Below are 22,655 nucleotides of genomic sequence, written 5' to 3'. Positions count from 1 at the left end.
GGTGTTGTCCTGCTGGGGGCTCAGGGCTGAGGAAGCTAACAAAAAGCCCAGTGGAAATAAATATTTTTGCTTGAACGCTCCCCTTGCCGCTTCAGTACTCGGATGTGGCGGCCCCAGGCAGCTGTCACCCCGTGTTTCTGTCCCGCTAGGCAAAATCAATTTTGAGAAAACTGTGTTTGGTCCGAGTCTGGAGAGTAATATAATATAGACAAGTATAGTCAAACATGTATGTCATCGTTGAACGGAATCAGTCTTCTCAGGGGCAGTGAAAGGTTTCTTCCTGTGACACTAAAGAAAAATACCAACTCACACCTAGGAAATACCAACACGCAGGAGAGGAAAAAGGCAGTCCTTTATTTCAAGGTTGAATTAATGCATTCTGCTCCTCTATGCTGCTTTGGCCTCGATTCATGTACCTTTCTGCGCTGTTAACTGCTGTGTGCTTACAGGCAATTATCACAGGAGAGGAAAGATTGTCTATCAGATCGAGGAGTAAAACTGCAGCCTGCATGAAGCCCGGGGCAACCTGCATGGTCTGATGTCCCAGCTGTCCCTGCTTCCAGCAGGAGATTGTGACCTCTGGAGATCTGGTCCCACCAGAACTGCCATGTGATTCACTGCTGGATCATGTCAGGTTGCCTCACCTAAATAACCAGCACTTAGCTGAGGTGTCAGATATTGGCTGATGGTACTGCAGAGTAACACCTGCATATTCAATCTCCTTCCTTCTGGCCACTTACAGGGAATATTTTTGAATTCAAAATCCCTCTAGGTCAAATAGTGCCGTCTGGCTGCTGCCATTTTGATTCGACACTCTCATAGTTGGTTTATCTCATTAACATCAGCTAATTAATATTTCACATCACACATAAACATTTGTTGAGATAAACCCATGTTGTTTAAGATGTAATTCAAGAAGACTACGTGCTACTGAACCCCTGGCAGTTTTATTTACAGAGTAGGCTGAGCTGTGGTAATGCTGGGTTTCTAGTAGCTTAAAAGTTGAGTGATCTTGGTTTGTGGCGATATTGAGACTGTCCAAAAAGAAGGGGGTGATAATATTTTAACATGGTAAGGAATGGAATTAAGATATTCACTCTTCAGCTGTATTGACTTCAAAAATGACGACTTTATTTTTAGTTTATTTTTTACTTTATGTTCCCAATAGATAGCCATCTATTGTCTAGAAATAGTCTAGAAAGTGGACTATTGTCTGTGTTCCCAGGGTGCAGAGTCAGCAGCTGCTCACAGGAAAGGATGGAGGAGGACAGGGAATCCTTCCCATTTATCAATGGGCAGCAAAGTCATCAGAATTGGCTGTCTGACAAGAAAAGATGTGTGTCCCAGTTCTCAGGATTTGGTCTCACTCGCTCAGAAGTCCAAGTAAAATATTCTTGCAGCCAAGATGGTGTAGAAGCAGATCCCTGCTTTGGGTTTTTGTTTAAAGGTAGAATTTATAACTTCATTCTCATTACATCTGTAATATTTGCTCAATGAGCACAGAACTGTCTGTCTGATGACTGTTTAATATTGTTAATTACATAGAGTTAACCCAGAGGTCTTTAAAATGTCAGCATGTGTCTTGTTTGTCTTCACCCCAAATGAATTTTTAATTCACCACTATGGTATTCAAATTTTCCAGCTAATTATAACTCTCTGAAAAGTTGGTTGCAGGTGACTTGTCAAAGACATTGTGAATTACAACTAGAAACCAACAAATGTCACCTGTACGTAGAAAATGTTGCATCAAGTTTGTAAGCTAAAGATGTAAAGACCATTCATTCAGCAAGTCCTTCTCAGCGTATTAAACATGAATTGCAGGGAGAAAAAAAACAACATTCTGTGATTATGCAAATGCTCCTCGGGTTTGTACAAGTGCAGCCCTCATTGCTGCTCAGAATAAATCTTTGCAGAACCAGTATTTGAGCACAGAGGCCCTAGGCCTGCTGCTCAGCTTCCTAGCATTACCCGTTTTGTCCCCCAGGCCTTTGGCTGACCCATCACCTGTGGTTCCTGGCCAGACCCATCCCTGCCCTGCTGTTCACTTGCGTTTTTCCCCCTCCCTCTCACCTCTGTTGTCTTTGTACTGCTCACGGTTGCTTTGCTTTGGATTGTTTGGGGTGTGTATGTGTTGGATAGTGGTTTGAAACAATAGTTCCACTGTCTTGAAATTACTCCAGGGTTTTGAGTTTTGGCAGATGATTAGCTTAGTATCTGCAGGGGACTCATCATCAGTTACCACTGGGGAATGTTAAGAATTGATTTAACTCAGCCCATGAGCAGTAGGAAATAACATACTGGTGACAGCCTCCCCAGCAGTTGGTGTTGCAAATAGTTGAGCTGTGAGCATAGCCTTAATTAATGCTAGGTGCTTTCCAGCTGGAGGAAGCAGGGCATCCCTCAACTCAGCACACAGCCAAAAGATACAGGGAGAGCAGGGAAATGGGGCAGTTTCTTGTGTGTGACAAAGCTAAAGGGCCTTTGTGAATCTTCTGAAAAAGAAACGGGTCTTGCAGTGTGTTCTCAGCTCTGCAGGAGAGCATGCTCTGCTCATACCAACAGGTGACATTACACGTGCTTTTTATTGAAAATCCCCTGGCTCTGCCAACTGCAATAACAAAGCCACTCACGGTTTTTTGTTTTTTTTTGCCAAAGGGAAAGGATTAATCTTACTGATGCTGTGCCACAGACACTTTCTCATCAGGGAGATGGGACCTTGAAGGGGGATTTTAAAGAGCAGCAGTGACTGCAAAGGAGAGGTCTGCAGCCTGTCCTCCCACGTGCTCTGCCACTTGATCCTCCAATACCTCCTGTGCAACTGAGCTGCTGAGAGCCCTTCATATTCATTCAGCTGAGCAGCAGTAGCAGCTCTGGTGCAGTCCACCCTTTCCTCCTCTAATCTTTACTGTACCATGGTGTAATTAGGAAGAATAAAGGGTCGTAAGGCTCCCAGTATACAGTGCAGCATATTTAGAAGCCTGTTTGTGAGCAGCTATTTCTGCAGTCTCTCTCTTCCCCTTTCCAGAAACGAAATGAGCCAACACTGCGGAAGAAAACAATCGTGGCCATTCTTGAAGAGGCCATTGTGGCTGTGTGCTAACCTGCAAAGCTGAAGGGGGCATAACAGGCTGAGCCTGCATCCAGGATGCCCAGACTGGATAGGATAAGGTGGGGAAAGGTGGAGCAGAAAAGCAGCATTCTTATTTCTTTTCTACAATGGTTGGCATGGTTGGAATGGTTGGTGTTTTTTCGTTATCAACGTGTGGAGAACCCTTTGTTTCTTCACAGCAATGAAGAGTGTGTCCATTTAGATGCTTTCTACAGGTCAATGTTTATGTTAAAATTTGCTTTTGTGCCTTAGTATGGAATTACTTAACTGTGGGGTTGTCAGTACTCTTTAAATGAAGCTGTGCTATTTCTGTGTTTGCATATGAGGTGGCAATTTTAATGCAAACTGTGGTTTCTTAAAATAACTGAACCTACAGAGGCAACGCTGAGTTTTCCTTCAGAGGAGAGCCTTCATCTCGAAGCCCAAGTGTGATTTTGAAGCAGGCTACATCATGTCTCTACATTACAGCCTTTCCCATGCTTCTTGTGCAGAGCCCCATGAAAGTGGTCCTGTTACGCTCACGCAGAATCAGATGCTGTCAGAATACTGTTTGTGGAGGTGTTTGGGATGCCGGAGATGTGGCACTGATGGGCACAGCGGGGATGGTGATCTCAGAGGTCTTTTCCGACCTTAAGGAGTCCACCGTCCTGTGGGCTGTCCAAGCGCTCTTGTCCAAGCTGCGGTTATATCTTCCTCCAAGTGAAAAACGTCAATCAGTTTGCCCGATTTTTCCTTCTGTACTGTATTTTCCATCAACAACAGCAATCCCTCCCGAAGCCGCCGCCTGGGGCAAGCGCAACCTCCTTCGTTTCCCCCACAACCGCTCTCCTTAATCCGGAGCCGCACAGGGGGGAACCTCCAGCACCGCGAGCAGCGGGCGGAGCGGAGGCCGAGCAGCTCTCCGCCGGTCCCCGCCCGCCCGCACACGTCACTTGTTATGTCTCCGCCGGCGGCCGCGGCTCCGCCGGGGCGGGGACAGCGGCGGGAGGGAGGCGGGGGGCGCGCAGCCCCGCCGCGCTGACAGACCCCCCGAGCCCCCCGTCCCCCCCCTCCGTGCCCGGTTTCCTGCAGGCCGTCCCTTCAGCCCGCCGGGAAAGATGTGGCTGAAGCTGTGCTTCTTGCTGCTGTATTTCCTGGTGCTCTTCGTCCTGGCCAGGGTGTTCGAGGCCGTGGTGTGGTACGAGACCGGCTTCTTCGCCACGCAGCTCGTGGACCCGGTGGCGTTGAGCTTCAGGAAGCTGCGCACCATCCTGGAGTGCCGCGGGCTGGGCCACTCGGGGCTGCCCGAGAAGAAGGATGTCCGGGAGCTGGTGGAGAAGTCAGGTAGGGCCGCTTCCCTCCTCCCGGCCCTCCCCTCGGGCCTAAGGCGGCGGCTCCGGGCCAAGGGCATCGCTGCGGGAGCCCCGGGCAGCGGACGGACGGTTCGCGGCGCTCCGCGCTGCGTCAGCGCGCCCGGCGTGAGCCCTGCCCGCCCCGAGTGCCGACATGGGGCTGCGGGAGGAGAAACGCTTTCCCTTCGGGGAAAGGGTTATTTCTCCGTCGGAGCTCCCTTTGCCCGGCTGCTGTGAAATACATAAAAGCAAAAAAACAAACCACGAAAGAATGCAGATAGGCGCGGGCCGGTGGGATGCTGCGTGCGGCTGGGCCGGGTTGTGCCCCCGCCGTTCGCGTGTTCCCGTTGGGATGGGGATGGAGGGGAGCAGCGCTGCGGGAGGTGAGGAGCGGGGCAGTGCTGCAGAAGTTGGGACAGACGGGAAAGGGATGGGGGCTGCATCGCTGAGGGCGGGCAGAGCTGCGGGGCTGCGTGGAAAGTGGCCCGAAGGGGAACGCTTCGAGATGGGGCTGATGTAATCAGCGCAGTGGCAGCAGAAAGCGGGACGTTGTCGCTTGTAAATCGCAGGGCAAAGGGCCGCCGTTAGGGAGGGAGAAATCCCCGTGCTCAGGAAAGGGGACTCAGGAATCCGGACTGAAAAGAGCAGGGTTTGGGTGAACGCAGGGAGGGTCGCAGCCATGAGATCCCAACTCGCTTTAATAATCGATGTTAAAGCTGGACGTCTAAATCTAATTTGCTCGTATTGCTCGTTGTTTATTTGTGTTGTTTATTCACTTTGCTGCTGCACCAGGAGGCAATTTCGGTTTTGTTTCCAATCACTTTCGCTCCTTGGCTGTCACGTACTTTCATGATGTCATTATGTTTGGGCTGCAAATGCTGCAGGGAAGTGTTTAACGCCAAACACACTGTATTAACTGACTTCTTAAAATGTCATGGAAACAACTCCGGCGCCAATAGGCTTTGCAGAATATTCCTCTAATATTTAAGTTTGAATTCCGTGAATACTCTTTGAAAGCTCTCTGTGCTTCCACTGTAACGCAGCACTTCTTTCCCCCCTTCGTTTTGTAGGAAACGGCCTCACTGGGCAGGACTTAGTTTCTGCAAGTCCAGTACAAGTTAGTTGCAAAAATGCCAGCTGTCATAAAGTGTGTGCGTAATGACAGCGAAACAAAACATGGGAAGGAAATGAGGTTATGGAGGAAACATGGCAGGATTTCACCGTGAGCCCCTTAGGTTGCTAGGATGGAGCTGACAGGGACTGATTTGCAAACAGAACCCAACTGCTGAATTGTTCTGTGTCGGATTTGTGCTTCCAGTGGGACAGGCAACGCGTTTCTTGGGTACAAAATGACCGAGGGAAACGCTGCTTGAATTATCAGTGCTAAGGATTCGTTTGCTGCAGAATTACTATCCTGTGAAATGCAAGCCAGGATGTGTGAATTAAAATTGCTGCCTGCCACAGGGACGCTGTTATTTTCAGATAGAGAGGCTCAGGAGATTTTCATTTACTCTCCTATGTGGTTCGTCTGTGTAATCAGAAGTGCTGTCACATTGTTCACAGTCGAGTCACTGTGGATGGAACGAAAATAGCTTTGTCTCTGTTGCCTTCCTGCTGATAAGGGTTTTGAGCACCCATTTGAAACCTGTCTCGTGAAACTGCTGCTTTCTGGAATAGATCTCCATTACTGACAGAACGTGCTGCTGTGAGGTAATCTGAGTGACGTTTCAGATGAGTTTCTCCAATTGTTTCTTTTTGCAGGTGACCTTATGGAAGGAGAACTTTATTCCGCCCTCAAGGAGGAAGAGGCCTCTGAGTCAGTTTCAAGTACAAACTTTAGTGGTGAAATGCATTTCTACGAGCTTGTGGAAGACACAAAAGATGGGATCTGGCTGGTACAGGTATGGATATTTGATCGTGTCTTTTATATATTGATCACATTTTGTGTTAAGTTCTGAAGGAGGAATCTGTGAGGGCAGTTAACTAGTAGGAAAAGTGTGCAACAGGGAGATGGTGGCAGAGATAAACCACATTAGGGAGATCACAAGGAGCAAACGTGTTTTAAAACCAAGCAAGACTGGAACTGACAGATTTCTTGTACAGAGAGGCAGAAGAAAACCTGTTAGGCAGTGGATTGCTTTTTGACAACAGATATTTGCAGCCAGCAGACAGGCAGAGTAGCACACGCTATAGCACACAGACTGTGCAAGTTTTTGGCCCTGGTACCGTGCAAGTTTGTGTACTGTGTGAAGTAGTGCATTAGGTATATGTGCTCCCAGCTGGCACAGGAGCAGTGCCTCTGGTCTTGCTCTTCTTTTATTACATGCTCAGTCCCAGTTGGTTTAAGTGTCTCTTTATCTAAGGGGCTCAGAGCACTTTAACAGTCTCTCTTACCTCTTCTCACATGAGGGACGTGCTACTTCCCAGGCCAGCAGCCTGTTTGCCTAAAGTTTGCCTTTCCCCAAACCTTGTGGGCCTGCTGATTTACAGCGTGCATCCTCAGGGTTGCATGAGAATGGGAAAACATTCAGGCTCTGCAGATGGAGCTCTGGAACAATATACCATCACTCCTGAGAGAGTAAGATAAGTTCATCTAGATTAAAAATGAGAAAAAATACTTCTCTTAGTCAACTTCTCTGTTGATAAGAGACCTTTTTAGGCCAAAGTTCCCTGCTGCCAGCCACGTTGGGCAATCAGACTTTTCCTCTACTTCTTACTTCATTGTTTTGTTGGCAGCTCTCCTTCCTGCATTAAACAGTTTGTCTGGTCTCCTCCCTTCATGTTTTCTATTTAACTAGATTATCAGGGTTTAGTGGCTTTCTGTTACTAGAGCTACACTATCAGCACATCTAAAATAGGCAGCGAGCTGACGGATTACCTTTGTAGTCAAAACAGCACTGGCATTTTGGAAACCATCACTGAGTCCAAATTTCAGGTTTAAATAATTCAGAAGGGGTTCCTCCAAGCAGAGGGAGGGCTGTTGGGCGGAGCTGTGCTTACTGTCTCTCAGCTAGATGACAAATTCATACATGAGTATGGTGTGAAAAAACTGCCCTCACAGAATACAGTTCAGAAGAGTAAAATGTGGCAGTTCTCTGTTGTCAGTTGTTTGCCGAATTTTAATGGTAGTATCTTTTCAGCTAGCTTCATAATAGCCAGTCAGTCAGGCTGTGTTTTGATATGTCAGATGTGATGAATGTTGTCATCGTCTTGGAAATATTTGAACAGCTATTCAGTTGGTCACAATAGCTGTGGAAAGAAAACTGATTGGAATTTACTGAATAATTTACTTGCTGAATGCTGTTGGTCTCTTTCTCCACAATGAAAACCACTCAAGATATCAAATTTCTTTTTTTCATTTTTGCCTTCCTTCAAGTTCTCATCGCTGTGTTTTCATTTGTTTCCCTCACCACAGTTACTTTGCTCCTGCGTTGGAATCTTTCTGTCCCTTCACAGGTTTTTCCATGCTCTTTTCACGTGCCTCTTGCCCCACACCTCTTTGTCATCACCTTCCAGTTCTACCTCCTGGATGCTCTCCGTTACCTGTTGTCCTTTACCATTAGGCATACTGTGCAAACTGAGCTGCTCAGCTCAGTGCTTAGGCAGGGGACAGGGCGAGAGCCAGGCTGCTTTATGCAGTGGTTCAGTGAGCACAGGGAAGGGGGAGCATACCTGCTCTGTTGTTGCTGCTGGCTGGGAAGCAGAAAGGAGCTCCAGTTTCTTTGCTGACCCTGAATCTGTTCCATGTGCGCTCTGGGAAAGCAGCAGAGAGAGAGGAGGGGTTCTGGCTCAGCTAGCACAGTGCGTGTTGGTTGAGTTGGCTTTGGAGGCTTCATGGTGATGTGTCAGAAGATGAAGACCCAGAAGACAATTTTAATTTTCTAGTACATGTAAATGAGATTTCTGGGGTAGCACAAGCTGGTAATGTGCTGTCTGCAGAGAGTGAAAGTAAAAGGGGGAAACTGATTATTTCTTGATGTGTCTGATACATTCAGAGGTGAATTAATCATTTAGAGGCAGCGAGATGAATCTCTTGAAGAAAAGTCAGAGACCATATGCAAGGAAACCACATGCCTTGTGGCTGTGTTTCAATTTCTGGAAATCTGCATGCAAAGAATTGAGATGCAGTGGTGCAGCAGTGGTTTATTTATTTGTTAGCAAGTGTCCTGTGTTCCTGCGTGGACCCTCCACAGAGCCTCAGACAGCAGCATGTTCTCTCTCTTATTAGCTCATGATCTCATCACCTTTCCTTTTATGTTTTTCTTCTTGCTTGCCAGCTGCTGTTATGCATTTCTCTGGCTGGCAGGAAGGATGAGTGGTAGTTCCTGGAGCAGAGGCTGGTGCTGTTTGGCAGAGGGGCAACACAACACAGCACAACATTCTTGCTTTTCCAGGCTCTGCTATGGCTTAACACTCTCTGGTTAGCTCTAGAAGCCTATCACATCCAACAGTGTCATTAAGACTTTTTAAAGACATGTAATAAAGGATCTAAAGGATAAAAAATCTCTTTGAATGAAGTTAAAATCTAAAATTATGCCTTTTTTTTTGTTTGTTTGTTTAGAAAAAGTCCTTTTGTGACATGGTGTTAGAAAGAGCAAAGAGAGCTTTATTCTTGGCATTGAGGCAGCAGGACAAACATATCCACCAGCCAGCATGTCTGGGAGAGATGCAAAAGATGTGACTGTGGGCGTGAAATAATAGCACCATCTCAGTTGGAAGAGATCTTCAAGATCACCAGTCCAGCCAGCAGCCTGTCCTACCACGGGGCAGTGCTTAGCCACGTCCCGTAGTGTCCACGTCCAAACGCTACTTACCCACCAACCATTCTGCATCTGAGCTTCGTGTTCAGTGTCTCTTGTTTCTTCTGTTTTGATATGCTTTTCCTTGCATGCAGAGTAATTTTCCTATTTGCCGTTTCAAATTTGCCAGGTGACTGCTTGTTCTCATTACAAGGAAATTAGGTGTAAGCTCTTAGGTCATTTAAAATGCGTTGTCCAGTGTTTGTGCTGTTTTTTCCAGTAGCCCTTCAGGATCGTTTGCCATAGGATACCCCATTTGAGCTTCCAGTATCCTTCTGGAGAGCCTTCTTATCCAGCCAAGGGTGTAGAATACCATCAGCTGAAATGTTATAGTTGTCACGTTGCCTGCATATCTTAATTTGTTACAGCACCTCATTCATTTTCCTCCTCTGCATGTGGAGGGGACTCAGCTGAGCTGTTGAGATTGGTGGATAGAACAGCTTGCCTTCCTTAAAAATCTCCGTGTGATTTCCAGGTAGTTAATTGTTGTGTGCTATGATGAGTGCAGTCTTCTGTCTTTGCCTATTTTAACCAAATTTCTCATCGTTTCTTTCTCAGAAAAGACAGATTTAAAAAAATAAAATAAAATCAGATATCTTTAGTCCATAGGGATGGAACCTGAACCAGTTGTGAGTCCCTGGGACAGAGTGACTGTGGAAATTTGGTTATATCAGCGCAGTGCAGAATAATAAACAGTGTGTGAGGTGTCTTGGAGTGAGTAAAGGTGCAGACATGCTTGTAGAAGCAATTGATGTTACCTTAAGCAGCATAGATAGGCATTCTCCCATGCTTCTAGTAGATAACACACCAGATCAGTTTTAATTAGATATATTTCTGTCAATTGTCCCAGTATCTCTGCTGTTTTATCTGTGGAAGGATAGTAACATGACAGTTAATTAACAAAATAAAACTGTATAAAACACGCAGGAAGCTTAATTAATAGACTGAAGTTTTTCAGCCTTTCTATCTTGCTGGATAAAGGATCTTCCACGGAGTGTAAGGGCTGAGTGCAGAGCTGTGAGGCTTCCTTTGCTCATTTACCCACTGCAGGTGCATGGATGCAGATCCCAGACCTCCGTGAGGCTGGATGTGTCAGGCTAGAAACTGCTGAACCGTACTGACAGCTCTCACACACGTATGACCTTACTGGTTCCTTAAATAAGTTAGGAATGGGTTTTATTTTTGCTGTTGGCAAAATCACACAGGTCTTTCCAGCTCGGCTGTCTGTGCAGAGATTGCCTTGCTGAGGCTGGGTGAGGGCTGACTGCTCCTGGGAGGGCTGCCTGTACGTGTTTGTGTGCAGCAGGTTCCCAGGTTTTGTTCTTCCTTACGATTTAATCTGTGTTACAGCTCCCCAGTGCCCAGTCTTGATGGGTACTTGGAGCCGTCTTTGTGGCCAGGCTGTAAAACCGAGTTTTGACTATTTGTGTGTATTCAGAACATCGTGTGCTTGGTATGAGCAGGTGTGCCTGACACCTGGTACCTTGGCTACATGCCAGCTGGGATAACGTTTGGAGCTTCCCTCGGTGCTTTCATTTGGATAGTTTTCTCCCCCTCTAATGGCGCGTGCTCATATCCCATAATGGCTCAGAGATGCTGCCAACACGAATATTTTTCCATCACAAAAAAAAAAAAAAACCAACAAATGAATGTAACTAACACATGTGCATCGCTTCGCCCCGAGCTTCTGCTGTGTGGTGGCAATCTCAGTTCTGATCTTCGGTTTTGTTCCCTCTTTTTTTTTTTTTCAGTGTTCCCATCCCTGGTGCAATGTAACAAACACAAGTAGAAGGGCTCTTAATCAAACCAGCGAAGCACAAGGGTTGTTGAGCAGCAAAGTAAATAATCTGTCAGGGTGTTTTTCTCTGTAGTGCTGCTGAGGTTACCTCAGGTTTCTGAGGCCAGTGGAATGGGTAATAGCTAGTTTTAAGGAGTGATTTTTACAATGCCCTCCTCGCAGAGCTGCCTGTCCAGGGTTTGTATCCTGAGGTACGTGGTTTGCTTCAAGTAAGCTCTGTCTCGTGATGGTTTTTACACATCAGGTGGTAGTACGTTTCTTTTCTGTTTAACTACCAGAGAAGGAAGTGAAAATAACTGAAGGAGCTATAATTGGTTAAACAATGAGAGCCGAAGCACCACAATGCGTTATTTGTTCTTCGTTTTTCAATGGCTGACTTTGCTTCTCGTGCCCTGTGATGTTTGAACAGTCTCCGTGGTGGGTGAGCTTCCAAACTCACTGAGACCAGTTCTTGTTAGAGAGGCCTGTTGTGATGATTGAGTCCAGTGAGGGCCAAACCTTCTCTCCAGTTTCTTCTTCCACACGAGTTGATCCTCTCATGCAAACTGATATTGATATGAAGAGGAAAAACAGTAGTTCAGATCCGACACTGTGGCCTGAGATGGGTGTACAGTGGGTAGCAGATCTGTTCCGTGCTGTAGGGTTGTCAGATGGCAGGGCAGCTTTGATCCCATTGGATTCTCTTAGCCCATTAAGATGATTAATGGATTAATAGGATTATCTTCTTTGTATTATTTGTCACTCTTGACGGGTGATATTTTGCAGAACGTGAACACAGCTAATAACAAGAAAAGCTTGAAGGGCTTGTGTTCCTGTAAATGTCATAGATGCTTCCCAGCAGTGCTAGTTGATCTCATAAATGATACCTGGTTTTATTCCTACGAGCCTTGTCTGGATTTCTCCAGTTTGAGATGGAACATATGGCCAAGAGGGACCTTCTTGTTTAGTGAGTTCACTCTGCTGGGCTGTGTTTATGGAATACCTTGCTCCCCCTTTAATATAGGTGTCTGTGTGTAGTACTCCTGTTGTCTGTTCCACTCCTCTTGGAACTGTGCCTCAACTTGAGGCCTAAGGGTATTCATGGCTAATTTGTTCTTATTGTGCTTGAACTGACACTGCCCTTCAGTTCCATGACTCCAGATGCCTACCCTGCTACTCCCAGTGTGTGGAATCAATCAAACAGTTGGTTGTTTTTTTTTTGCCAGGTCTGATATTTCCTAGCACTTGCTTATCTCACAGCCAGTTAATACTGGTGCCATACAGCTGACAGAGCCACGCTTCGCTTCCCGCTGTGCTTCCTACCTGATGAACTCCGAGTGTCCTGTTTGCTATTGATTTCAATTTCGTTTCTGACACTCTGCTTTATGAGGTTTGTGCAGCTCTTCCTGTATGGCATTGCAATCCCCTTGTGTCCGTGGACGTGCTCCTGGGCTGTGTCAGCGATGAATGGCTTCGGGAGACTCCAGCTTTCTGCAGGAGCGACAGTAACAGGAGCATATACCAAACTGATCTCTGAGAGAAATCCATTACAAACTCTGTTGATACTTTTCTGGCATTTAGATAATTTTTTGCCTCAGACGATTTCTGATTTACTTTCTGATTCCATTTCACCTGCAAGCTTTCCATGCAGCACAGAACTGATGCTCTACTAAGGTGTGAAAAGATGACAGTCTTTGCTTTGCCTCGAAACCCAGTTTGTTTTCCCCAGGAGAGGATTGATTTCTGAACTCTCAGATTTAAGCAGGAAGGATACGACGTCAGTAATCCCAACCTGAGCAACTCTTTGTGTGCTTCCATGCTGAAGGGGATGGGAAATTCAGTCATCTCTTTGCCTTTAAAATGTGCTCTGCAGCCTGTTGAGATCAAAGTAGTGGGATGATTTTTTCATTAGCTCTTAGAAGCAGTCTCTGTCTCTCCTGTCAGAGCACAGATCACCATGATGGTGGTTTTATAAGAAATATTTGCAGGTGGGTCTGGAATTTTGTGTGCTCATTGTATTACAGTCCTGCTCAGTCTGATTTGAAGAGCATTATGTTATTTGAGTTTTGTTTCCATCTGCAGGTGCCATAAACATGCTAACCCACCCCCAGCCATCTCTTCTTCATCTCACAACAGAGCCAGAGCACTAGGTTCATTTCTGTAGACAACTTTCCCCCTTGCTTATAATGCAACATTCAGGTAGCTTCGATCTCTCAAAGTTGTACTCAGTGATCTTTCAGGGTTTTTCCAACCTTTAGGATCCCATGATTGCTTTCCAAAGTGCCCCATTGTGGTGAAGTGCCAGTGCTGTTAGTGGGTGTTGTCTGCAGGGAAGAGCTACAACACAGTCATGTTTCGTTGTGTTGTTTTTTTGGTAACAGTGACATAAAAAGCCAGCATGAGCCCAAAGCATTTTGCAAAGTGTGCACAGCCATAGTAAAGTTCTCTCTATCTGATTACAGAACCAAACTTGCCAATTCTAACCTTGTCTTCCAAAGTAACTTTCTCCTCGAGCACGGGCTTCTTGATAGGACAGGAATCACACAATCATAGAATCCTTGGAGTTGGAAGGGACCTCTGTGGGCCGTGTATTCCAACTGCTGTGCAGTGAGCAGTGTAAAAGTTGTCCAGTACAAACAGTAAGGCACAGTGAGACATGTGGAGACCTGTCTGCAACACCTCCCGGTGTCTGGACACTGGGATTGAGTACTGTAGTGTCAGACAAAAGGATCTGTGAGTGGTTGGCCCAAAGAGTAATACACTTTCCAGCATTTTATTTCAATGCTTCTTAGTAAAGTGTAATGACTCCTTAACTATGCCAAGTACCTTTACTGTGCTGTAGTAGCTTTGGGGATATATTGGTACAAACATCTGAAGTTGTCTTTAGGTCTCTTGGTCTTAAAGTATTCAGGAGGAAGTAGCAGATACCCAGTGTGTGATGTGAAGAAGCCTCAGTTACACAGCAGTTTCCCCAGCTGTTTGTGTGCCTGAAGGTCACACTTAGCAGGCACGCTGTGTGACACGGGTGCTCTGAGAACACCTGGAAGGATTCCCTGTATTTAAATGTGTTGGGCAGGTGATCTGTAGCTTCAGTTTAGCTTTGTGTCTCTTTGCAGGACATCCTGTGCAGTGAATCTGTTTGTTTTCAGTTTCTCAGCAGATGCTGCTTGGCACAAAGCAGATACATTTTTGAGTCTCAAAGGCCAGGCGTGCTTTCCAGCCCAGTGCCTCAGCCTGCACACACAGAGCTCTTCGTCACACTGACAGCCTGACTTAGGGAGGAGAGCTGACATTTCAGGTTATGAAGCCCAGAAACAATTGGGAGAAGTTTAATGGTTGGTAAACAAATACCTAACAAATGGAAGGCTGAAAACTTGATTTAAAAACATGTTTCAAGTGGTTGCCAGTCAGCTTGCATAAGCATGGGAGGTGTTTCTAAAATAGAAACTGTGACAGCTCATGGAATAACGCATGATGGAGCATGTCATTCAGCATTACCTGCCAGCAGCAGGCAGCCATGTTCTCCTTTTTATCCTCTTCTCTCTACAGTTATAACTCGATCCTTATCCTTTGTCATTTGCACCTGTAGAAGCTTATGTGTAGCTCACCAGAAGTACTTCTTTGATATAATGGGTTATAGCAGATTAGGCCTTAGGATCTATCGCAGTGAATTACCACAATGAAATTGCAGCTGGGACACAGGGGTTGGTGGGACAGTCACATAACCTCATGGAGTGAGTCACTGGCAGAAGGTTTTTGGGCATTATCTGGGAGTTTCTTCATTACTTTCCACTGCTCAGAGGTGGTGGATGGCAGACTAAACTGATACCAGGTACAGACACTATACCTGTGTGCATTTTACCTGCACTGAGATGGTGTTTCTTTGGCATGCTGTAACGTAAAGTGACAGTGTACTTTTTTGCCTCTCTGCAGAGTGTGTTTCTGTCCTAGAACGTCACTCACCAAAGACACTTAGTTTATTATCTATGTTTCTACTGTATGGTCCAGGGGAAGGGAAAGATGATATCAAGAGTGACCAGCTCTCTATTTTCATGACATTTGCTTTTATTTTGGAAAGCAAACTTACCGTGGTACTGAATTATTATCTTTTTTGGCCATAGGTCATAGCAAACGACAGAAGTCCACTGGTGGGTAAAGTCCACTGGGAGAAAATGGTGAAGAAGGTATCGAGATTCGGCATACGTACTGGCACTTTTAACTGTTCCAGTGACCCCAGGTATATTCTCAAAGGATTATCTAAGTCCCCAGAATATCTTAAGGCTGAGCTGTGTTCCTGAGCAGTGCTTCCTGTGTCGTAAAAGTAGCTGTGATAGAAGGTGCTTTTATTTGTGTCTCTATCTCTGCTGAAGTCGCTTCATAATTCTCTGCTGCATTATTTATCAGAGTCATAAACACAGGTCTGCAGCTTCCTAAAGCATCGAGGGGAAAAACACAGTTAGACTGTGTAGAGCATCATACAGCAGTGGTAGAGAATGAATAGAAGAATCTGGCCTTAAGGCATGCAGGGACAGGAGCTGTGCTTGCTTAGAATGAAGCTGAATGTAGCCCATAAGAGAGCTGTGGGTGGCAGAGTTGCTCCGTTGCCATCTGGAAAGGAGAAACACAGGTGAGCACGAACCTTCAGAGCAGTGCCTGCTTCTCAGGGTTACTGACATCCTCCTGTTCCATGGCAAACAGGTGCATGCCCACGTATAAACGTGAACACACCTTTGTCAGCAGACAGCGTGCTGTGCAAGGTTCTCTGTTGTTTATGTCTGATTTCAAATGAGGAAGAAAAGCAGAGTCAAAGAAGCTGTTAATAATCCTGCACTGCTGAAAACGCAGTTGTTTTATAGCATTTTGCTGGAAGTTTGCTTCACATGACAGGAAAACTTGTCTAGAATTTTGGTCTGGAGAGTGTGCACGCATCAAAACGTATCTCAAATCCTGAATGTTTACATCTAAAAACTTTGGGTACATTTCAATTTGCACAGCTCCTAACTAGTCTCAATCGTATCGCGGAATCATAGAATCCTCCTGAGTTCATCCCATCTCAGCCCCCGCTGGTTTTGTGGGGAGCTCTCCCCACACCTGTCAGCCTGCCTGCCTAAATGGCCCCAGGAACACGGAGCAGTGGCACAGCTGCACACAGAGGTGGTGGGGTCTCCTTCTCCAGAGACATTCCAGACCCACCTGGACGCCTACCTGTGCAACCTGGGCTGGGAGCTGCTTTGGCAGGGGGTTGGACTTGGTGATATCTGGAGGTCCCTTCCAACCCCTGCATTTCTGTGATCTTGTGAAGAAGGATCCCCTTCCCACATCGTTAAAGCAGCTGTGAACATGCCAGAGTCTTGTTAAGTTCACCCCGCTGCTGAGTGGCAAAATGAGGTTGGAAGGAAGCACTGGAAAAAGTTATCTGAAAGCTGCAGGACATTGATTTGCATTGTAAGGGTTATTTTTTTGGCCAGAGTGCCATGAGGAATAGCTTCTACTAGCAAAGCACCATGGTGAAGAGCAAAAAAAAGGTAACAGAAGTGTTGTAGGAATAAGTGCTCTCTGTCAGAGGCTGTTGGGTGCCTGTATTTCATGCTGTTGTCCGTAAGAACTCCCAGGTGCTCACCGTGTCTGATTTTGGGGCTCATTAAAGAAACGTAAGGACTGCAGCTGCAGGAGTGTGCAGCTCCACAGTGTAACTTGCCGTTTTCTTTGCAGATACTGCAGGAGGAGGGGCTGGCTGAAATCCACCCTCATTATGTCAGTTCCACAAACCAGCACCTCCAAGGGAAAAGTAATGCTTAAAGAATACAGCGGGCGCAAGATTGAAGTGGAGCACATTTTCAAATGGATCACGGCCCACGCTGCTTCTCGGATCAAAACCATCTACAACTCTGAGCATTTGAGAGAAGAGTGGAACAAAAGCGACCAGTACCGTGTGAAAATATACCTGTTTGCCAGCCTGGACCAGCCCCCAGCCTTCTTCTCTGCGCTAAGTGTAAAGTTTACCGGGAGGGTAGAGTTTATTTTTGTCAATGTGGAGAACTGGGACAATAAAAGTTACATGGAGGAAATCGGTATCTCCAAGACACCGTCCTACATACTTAGGACTCCTGAAGGGATTTACAGGTATGGAAGTAACGCTGGTGAGTTCATATCACTGCGTGCCATGGATTCCTTTTTGCGCTCATTACAACCGGAAGTGAACGATTTATTTGTTTTAAGCTTGGTGTTGGTTAATCTGATGGCTTGGATGGACCTGTTCATCACGCAGGGCGCCACTATAAAGCGTTTTGTGGTTCTTATAAGCACTTTAGGGACGTATAATTCGCTACTAATTATTTCCTGGCTGCCCGTGTTGGGTTTTTTGCAGCTACCTTACTTAGACAGCTTTTATGAGTACAGTTTAAAACTCTTCAGGTACTCCAACACGACGACGTTGGCTTCTTGGGTCAGAGCCGACTGGATGTTCTACTCTTCACACCCAGCGCTCTTCCTCAGCACGTACCTTGGTCATGGTTTACTGATTGATTACTTTGAGAAAAAGAGAAGACGCAATAACAACAACGATGAAGTAAACGCTAATAACCTGGAGTGGCTCTCGAGCCTGTGGGACTGGTACACCAGCTACTTGTTTCATCCTATTGCTTCCTTTCAGCACTTTCCTTTCGACTCGGACTGGGATGAAGACCCGGACCTGTTCCTGGAGCGCCTGGCCTTCCCTGATCTCTGGCTTCACCCTCTGATCCCAACGGACTATATAAAAAACTTACCAATGTGGAGGTTTAAATGCCTCGGCGTCCATTCCGATGAGGAAACGCTGGAAACCCTTCAAGACAGCGAAAGTGACTCTGACAGTGAGAACAAAGAGGTGTTCAGCAGTGAAAAAGACATCTCGGAGGACGATGAGCCAAATACATTTCAGAGGCCCAGGGAAGGGGAGCCTCGCTGCCGTGCCGATGCCGACGCCTTTCCGTGTGCCACTAAATGCTGTCCCAAGGAGCAGTGTGAACGGAAAGCGAGGTCGTACGGGTCGTACAGCACCGCAGAGGAGCCAGATTGGTCAGCGTGGCCCCCTGAGATGTTGCACTGTACGGAATGCGTCGTGTGTCTAGAACATTTCGAAAGGGGCTGCCTGCTCATGGGGCTGCCCTGCGGCCACGTGTTCCACCAGAATTGCATTGTGATGTGGCTGGCGGGCGGGCGGCACTGCTGCCCCGTCTGCAGGTGGGCTTCCTACAAGAAGAAGCAGCCATACACGCATCCACAGCCTTTGTCCAGTGATAGCCCGTCTTAGCTGTGTGTCGGTGTCCTTTTGTCAGCTTTCAGGATATTACTGCTTGCCTTTTAAATGTTAGTCACTTACAAGATTACGTGGTTTGAGGTTTTAGTTTCAATGTTAGTGCAGTGAACTAAAATATACACTCGATGCTAACGTTAACGACAGAATCCCTTGGTTGCCTTGTACGTCGGACTGAATGCGTTCTCACAGTAACTTCTTCCTTTTCAACATCTGGAAGCTCCACGCTGTTTTCCTAAGCACAAACCTCCAACAGAAGCGTATTCCAGCAAACGTTTACAGTTACGATGTGGGGGAGATCCAAATTCTAATCAGAGACGATGGCTTAATTTAAGTGTTTCTTCTTTCCGAGTCCGTTCAGCACATCTCTGTTGAATGATGTACGTTGTAAGACAGTACCGTTTAAAAAAGAAATACGTGAAATAAATTATTTTACAAGGAGATTTGTAATGTTAATTGTTTTGATAAATATTTTGTGTGTATAGTTACAGATGTCTTGCTGGTCTGATTTATCTGTGAAGACAATAAAAATGTAACACAGCTTTTGTGACTAATACATCATCTCCTCGGGGTGCTGGAGTCCGTTTCTGTGCTGTGGAGCTGGCTGTGCCCTTAGTGTTAGTGCTCACAAAGCCTCTCGACACTGCTTTGTCCGTGCAGGGGACGGGTGAAGAGTCACCAAACGTGGCTGTGTGTCTGTGGGGGGGAGCCGTGCCGCGATGGGGGCGGGAAAGGGCGCGCCCAAGCGATTCCTCCCCGCCCGCACGGAGACGCTTAGGGCGGAGGCGTGCGCATGCGCAGCGGCGCCGGGCGGTGGCCGGCAGCGCATGCGCAGAGGGCGCTGCGCCGCGAGGCCCCATCAGCGGGCGGGGCGGCCGCTATGGGGCTGTTCGGGAAGACCCCCGAGAAGCCGCCCAAGGAGCTGGTGAGGGCACGGCGGGAGCGGGTGGGGGTCCGGCGCCGAGCCCGGCTCCTCGGCGGGGGAGAGCTCGCGGGCGGCGGCCGCTCCCCGAGCGCTTCCCGTCCCGTCCCCGCCGCGCCGCGCCGCGCTTCCGTTGCGCGGACGGCTGAGCTGCGGTAACGCTCGCGCTGTCTCTCTTTGTTGAGGTCAACGAATGGTCCCTGAAGATAAGGAAGGAGATGAGGGTTATCGACAGGCAGATCAGAGGTTTGTGCTCCTGGCTCTCGCTTCGGGTCTCGAGTGGATGACGCGGGGTTCGTTGTCCCGTCCGCACTGGGGGAGGGACGCGGTCCTGCGGCAGAGGAAACCCCTCCTTCCCTCAGTGGGTGCTTTGCTTTCGTGTTCAGACGCTTTTGGGGTCGTCCTGTAAAGCAGACGAACTGCTGTTGTTACCCTGTGCTGCTTTCTGCTTGTCTTGCTTTTCGGTTCGCCTTCTCGCAGCTCTGGGGCCGGATTCCGTTTTCCCCTTCTTGTCTTTCAGCCTGCCCTCGGGATTACCCGTAAATGTTCTGCCAGCACCAGGCTATGAGGCACACGGAGCAAGTGGGCAGGCCCTGCTCTCTCCCACCGGTACATTTGCACGAGGTGCTGGAGGGAGGTGCTCGTGCACCTTTGTTCCCATCTGTACGATGTCTTCTGAGGTCACTGCCTCCAGGAAATGACTGTTTTCTTTTCTTCCAACTCCACAGCAGCCTGTAACTATTGACCGTGCTTCTTTTTCTGTACTCCAGATATTCAGAGAGAAGAGGAAAAGGTGAAACGGTCGATAAAGGATGCTGCCAAAAAGGGGCAGAAGGATGTGTGTGTGATCCTGGCCAAGGAACTCATCCGCTCTAGGAAGGCTGTAAGCAAACTCTATGCCTCCAAAGCTCACATGAACTCCGTCCTCATGGGGATGAAGAACCAGCTCGGTAAGAAACCCCGGTGCAATGACTCCCTAGAGTTGAGCAATGAGCTCCAGCAGGTCAGCTATAGGATGAGTTGGGAGAGATGGAATTTGGCAGCAAACTGCTCTTGTTAATGGGAGCTGATGCTGGGGGGGGGGGCAGGAGCTGGGGAAATTCCTCCTGTATGTGGCCCACAGGTACGCGGCTGCTGCAGTTCTGAGCCTCCACATCCTGGGCACTCCTCCCTGTAGGCAGCCACGCTTGCACAACAGTGCATTTACCAGCACACTGTGACTCCCCATATGCCTCATCCAGCAGAAAGGCCAGAGCTATTCCTGCAGATTGGGATTTCCTTTGAAAGGAAAAATGCACAGCAGCCTCCTGTTCCTGCTGCCAGTGTCTTCATCGTACTACAGATGTTTTGACATTCTGACCAAGCAGCGAGAAGGAACCTTGATTCAGTCTGGAGTTTATACTGCAGGCTGTACATGTCTCTTAAAATCAGGTTGCCTAAATCCATGTAAGGGAGGATGGAATTTCCTTCTTCTTGGTGACGTGGGGGATCGTTCACGTTATTCAATGCCTCTCCTTCACAGCTGTCCTCAGAGTAGCAGGTTCGTTGCAGAAGAGCACAGAAGTCATGAAAGCTATGCAAAGCTTAGTGAAAATCCCTGAAATCCAGGCGACCATGAGAGAATTGTCCAAAGAGATGATGAAGGTGAGATCCGTAACGCCAGTCAGGTGAGGGGGTGGCTTCCAGTGAGCCGAAGCACTGTGCAACTTCTGAAGTATGTGAAGTATGGCTGTGAGTGTAAGCTTGCATTAACCAGGGTTATTGATGTTTCAGCCTACAACAGAAATGAGTAACAGCTGCAGGGTGTGAATGTGAGAACATGCAGCTTTAATCCTTGTTTCCTACTGCTTTTCCTGTGCACCAGCTGTACAGGTACAGGCTCAGAATATGGGTGGATATGTTGGCCAACCCTCATGCAAGCAGGCAGTCTTACTTGGAAAAGCTTGAGCGGTGGTTGGATGGGCTGGATGAGCACAGACTGATACTCAGAGTGAAAACTGACTGCTGTCCTGTTCCCAAAGGCATCACCTGCTGTCTTGTTGTTCCTGCTAGGCCGGTATCATAGAGGAGATGCTCGAGGACACCTTGGAAAGCATGGAGGATGAGGAGGAAATGGAGGAGGAAGCAGAGATGGAAATTGACAAGATTCTCTTTGAAATTACAGCTGGTGAGTCTTTGTGGGTTTGGGGAGCACGGAGCTTTGTTCCAGCTCTGTTAATTAACGAAGCACTACAACTTAAACCCTCATTCATTCTGATGTGTGGTCATTCAGCCACCTGTAAGGTCAGACAGCTGTGTGTTAACTAACATTGGCTGGCAGAATTATTTAAGCACTAGTACCCACAGAGGGCTCTTTCTGTGTTGTTCACAGGGGCCTTGGGTAAAGCACCAAGTAAAGTCACAGATGCTCTTCCGGAGCCAGAGCCCATGGGAGCGGCGGCTGCTGCTGATGAGGAGGAAGACATTGAAGCAATGCAGTCACGATTAGCCACCCTGCGGAGCTGAGGAGGAAGGGAATGTGTACAGTTTGCCTTTCTTTCTGCAGTGGGATCTTCTGTCTTCAATATTTTATGTAATATATGTTGGTTTTTTTCTGCCTGAGTCCTGTACTCTCCAAGAAACTACTGTAATATACACTTCTTCTTGGGGACTGCAGTCTCAAGAGATTTATTTTCCCCTTTTCATTGAGCCTGTCTCAGCTGGGAGATTATGGTCATGTAATGTTATGTTTTTAGATACCAAGCCTTGAAGTATGTTCTTAGGGAAAGATGCTTCTTGAAGCTAAACAGCACTTTGGCTTAATCAGCTACCAAAAACCTTGGGGGGGGTGTGGATGGTCCATGTTTTTCTGACTCACTCCATGTTTTATTAAAGCTGTTCTTAAACCTCTGCACAGACACAGCACATTTGCAACTCTTCAGTTTTCACAAGCAGTCTCTGCCTTTACCATCTCCCTTTTGGGTTTATGAGGAAGGAGGAGTGCTGATAAATGGTCAGAGCACCGTTCTGTACTTGGTATCTTAATGCTGAAAGGTGAGGTCGCTGCAGCTGTCTGCACAGCATTGTACCCACCCCAGGTCCTGCTGTGTCACCATTTGTGAGAAGTCAGCTGTTGTTTTAGTGATGCATTGTTGGGGTTTGAGTCCACAGCACAAGATGCATCTCCTCCCCAAGGAAGATTTCAGGCAAAACTCTGAGAGTGACTTAGTTTACTTCAGTAAGACTGTGACTACTCAGGTAAGTGCTGTCCAGCAGCTTCCAGTCTCAGCCCTTGAAGCGAGGAGGAGCCAAGCATTGTTCATTTTCATGCTGGAGGGAGGCAAACAGGCACAGCCCACAGCAGTCCTAATGCTTATGGGAACAAAACTCAAGTGCTCCCTTTCTGTTGCAAAGCCAAGAGCTGAGTAACGGGAGTTGTTGTTT

The 22,655-nt window shown here is 47.2% G+C and overlaps 1 protein-coding gene across 8 annotated transcripts; it reads left to right on the top strand.

Annotated features, from left to right (window-relative positions):
* Positions 1-4,161: 4,161 nt before the first annotated feature.
* LOC136048323 (charged multivesicular body protein 3) lies at positions 4,162-21,793 on the top strand. 8 transcript variants are annotated; one of them, XM_065735950.1, is made up of 7 exons: positions 4,168-4,432; positions 6,202-6,341; positions 19,418-19,478; positions 20,003-20,182; positions 20,755-20,876; positions 21,285-21,399; positions 21,604-21,793. In XM_065735950.1, the coding sequence occupies exons 1-7, from the start codon at positions 4,207-4,209 to the stop codon at positions 21,735-21,737; spliced, it is 978 nt and encodes a 325-aa protein (XP_065592022.1). In that variant the 5' UTR covers positions 4,168-4,206; the 3' UTR covers positions 21,738-21,793. The 8 variants fall into 8 exon arrangements, 6 of the variants coding, with proteins under 6 accessions (XP_065592018.1, XP_065592017.1, XP_065592022.1 ...); XM_065735949.1 differs by lacking the exons at positions 4,168-4,432; positions 6,202-6,341 and adding an exon at positions 19,155-19,235; XM_065735946.1 differs by lacking the exons at positions 19,418-19,478; positions 20,003-20,182; positions 20,755-20,876; positions 21,285-21,399; positions 21,604-21,793 and adding exons at positions 15,138-15,253; positions 16,729-17,139; positions 17,431-18,494 and having other exon boundaries at positions 4,162-4,432.
* Positions 21,794-22,655: the final 862 nt, after the last annotated feature.

Source organism: Cyrtonyx montezumae, unplaced genomic scaffold, assembly GCF_038088225.1.
Source record: "Cyrtonyx montezumae isolate F1298 unplaced genomic scaffold, pur_monq_1.0 scaffold_2, whole genome shotgun sequence".
NCBI classification, from domain to species: Eukaryota; Metazoa; Chordata; class Aves; order Galliformes; family Odontophoridae; genus Cyrtonyx; species Cyrtonyx montezumae.
Note: the sequence above shows the minus strand (reverse complement) of the source record. Positions and strands in the feature narration are given on the sequence as shown.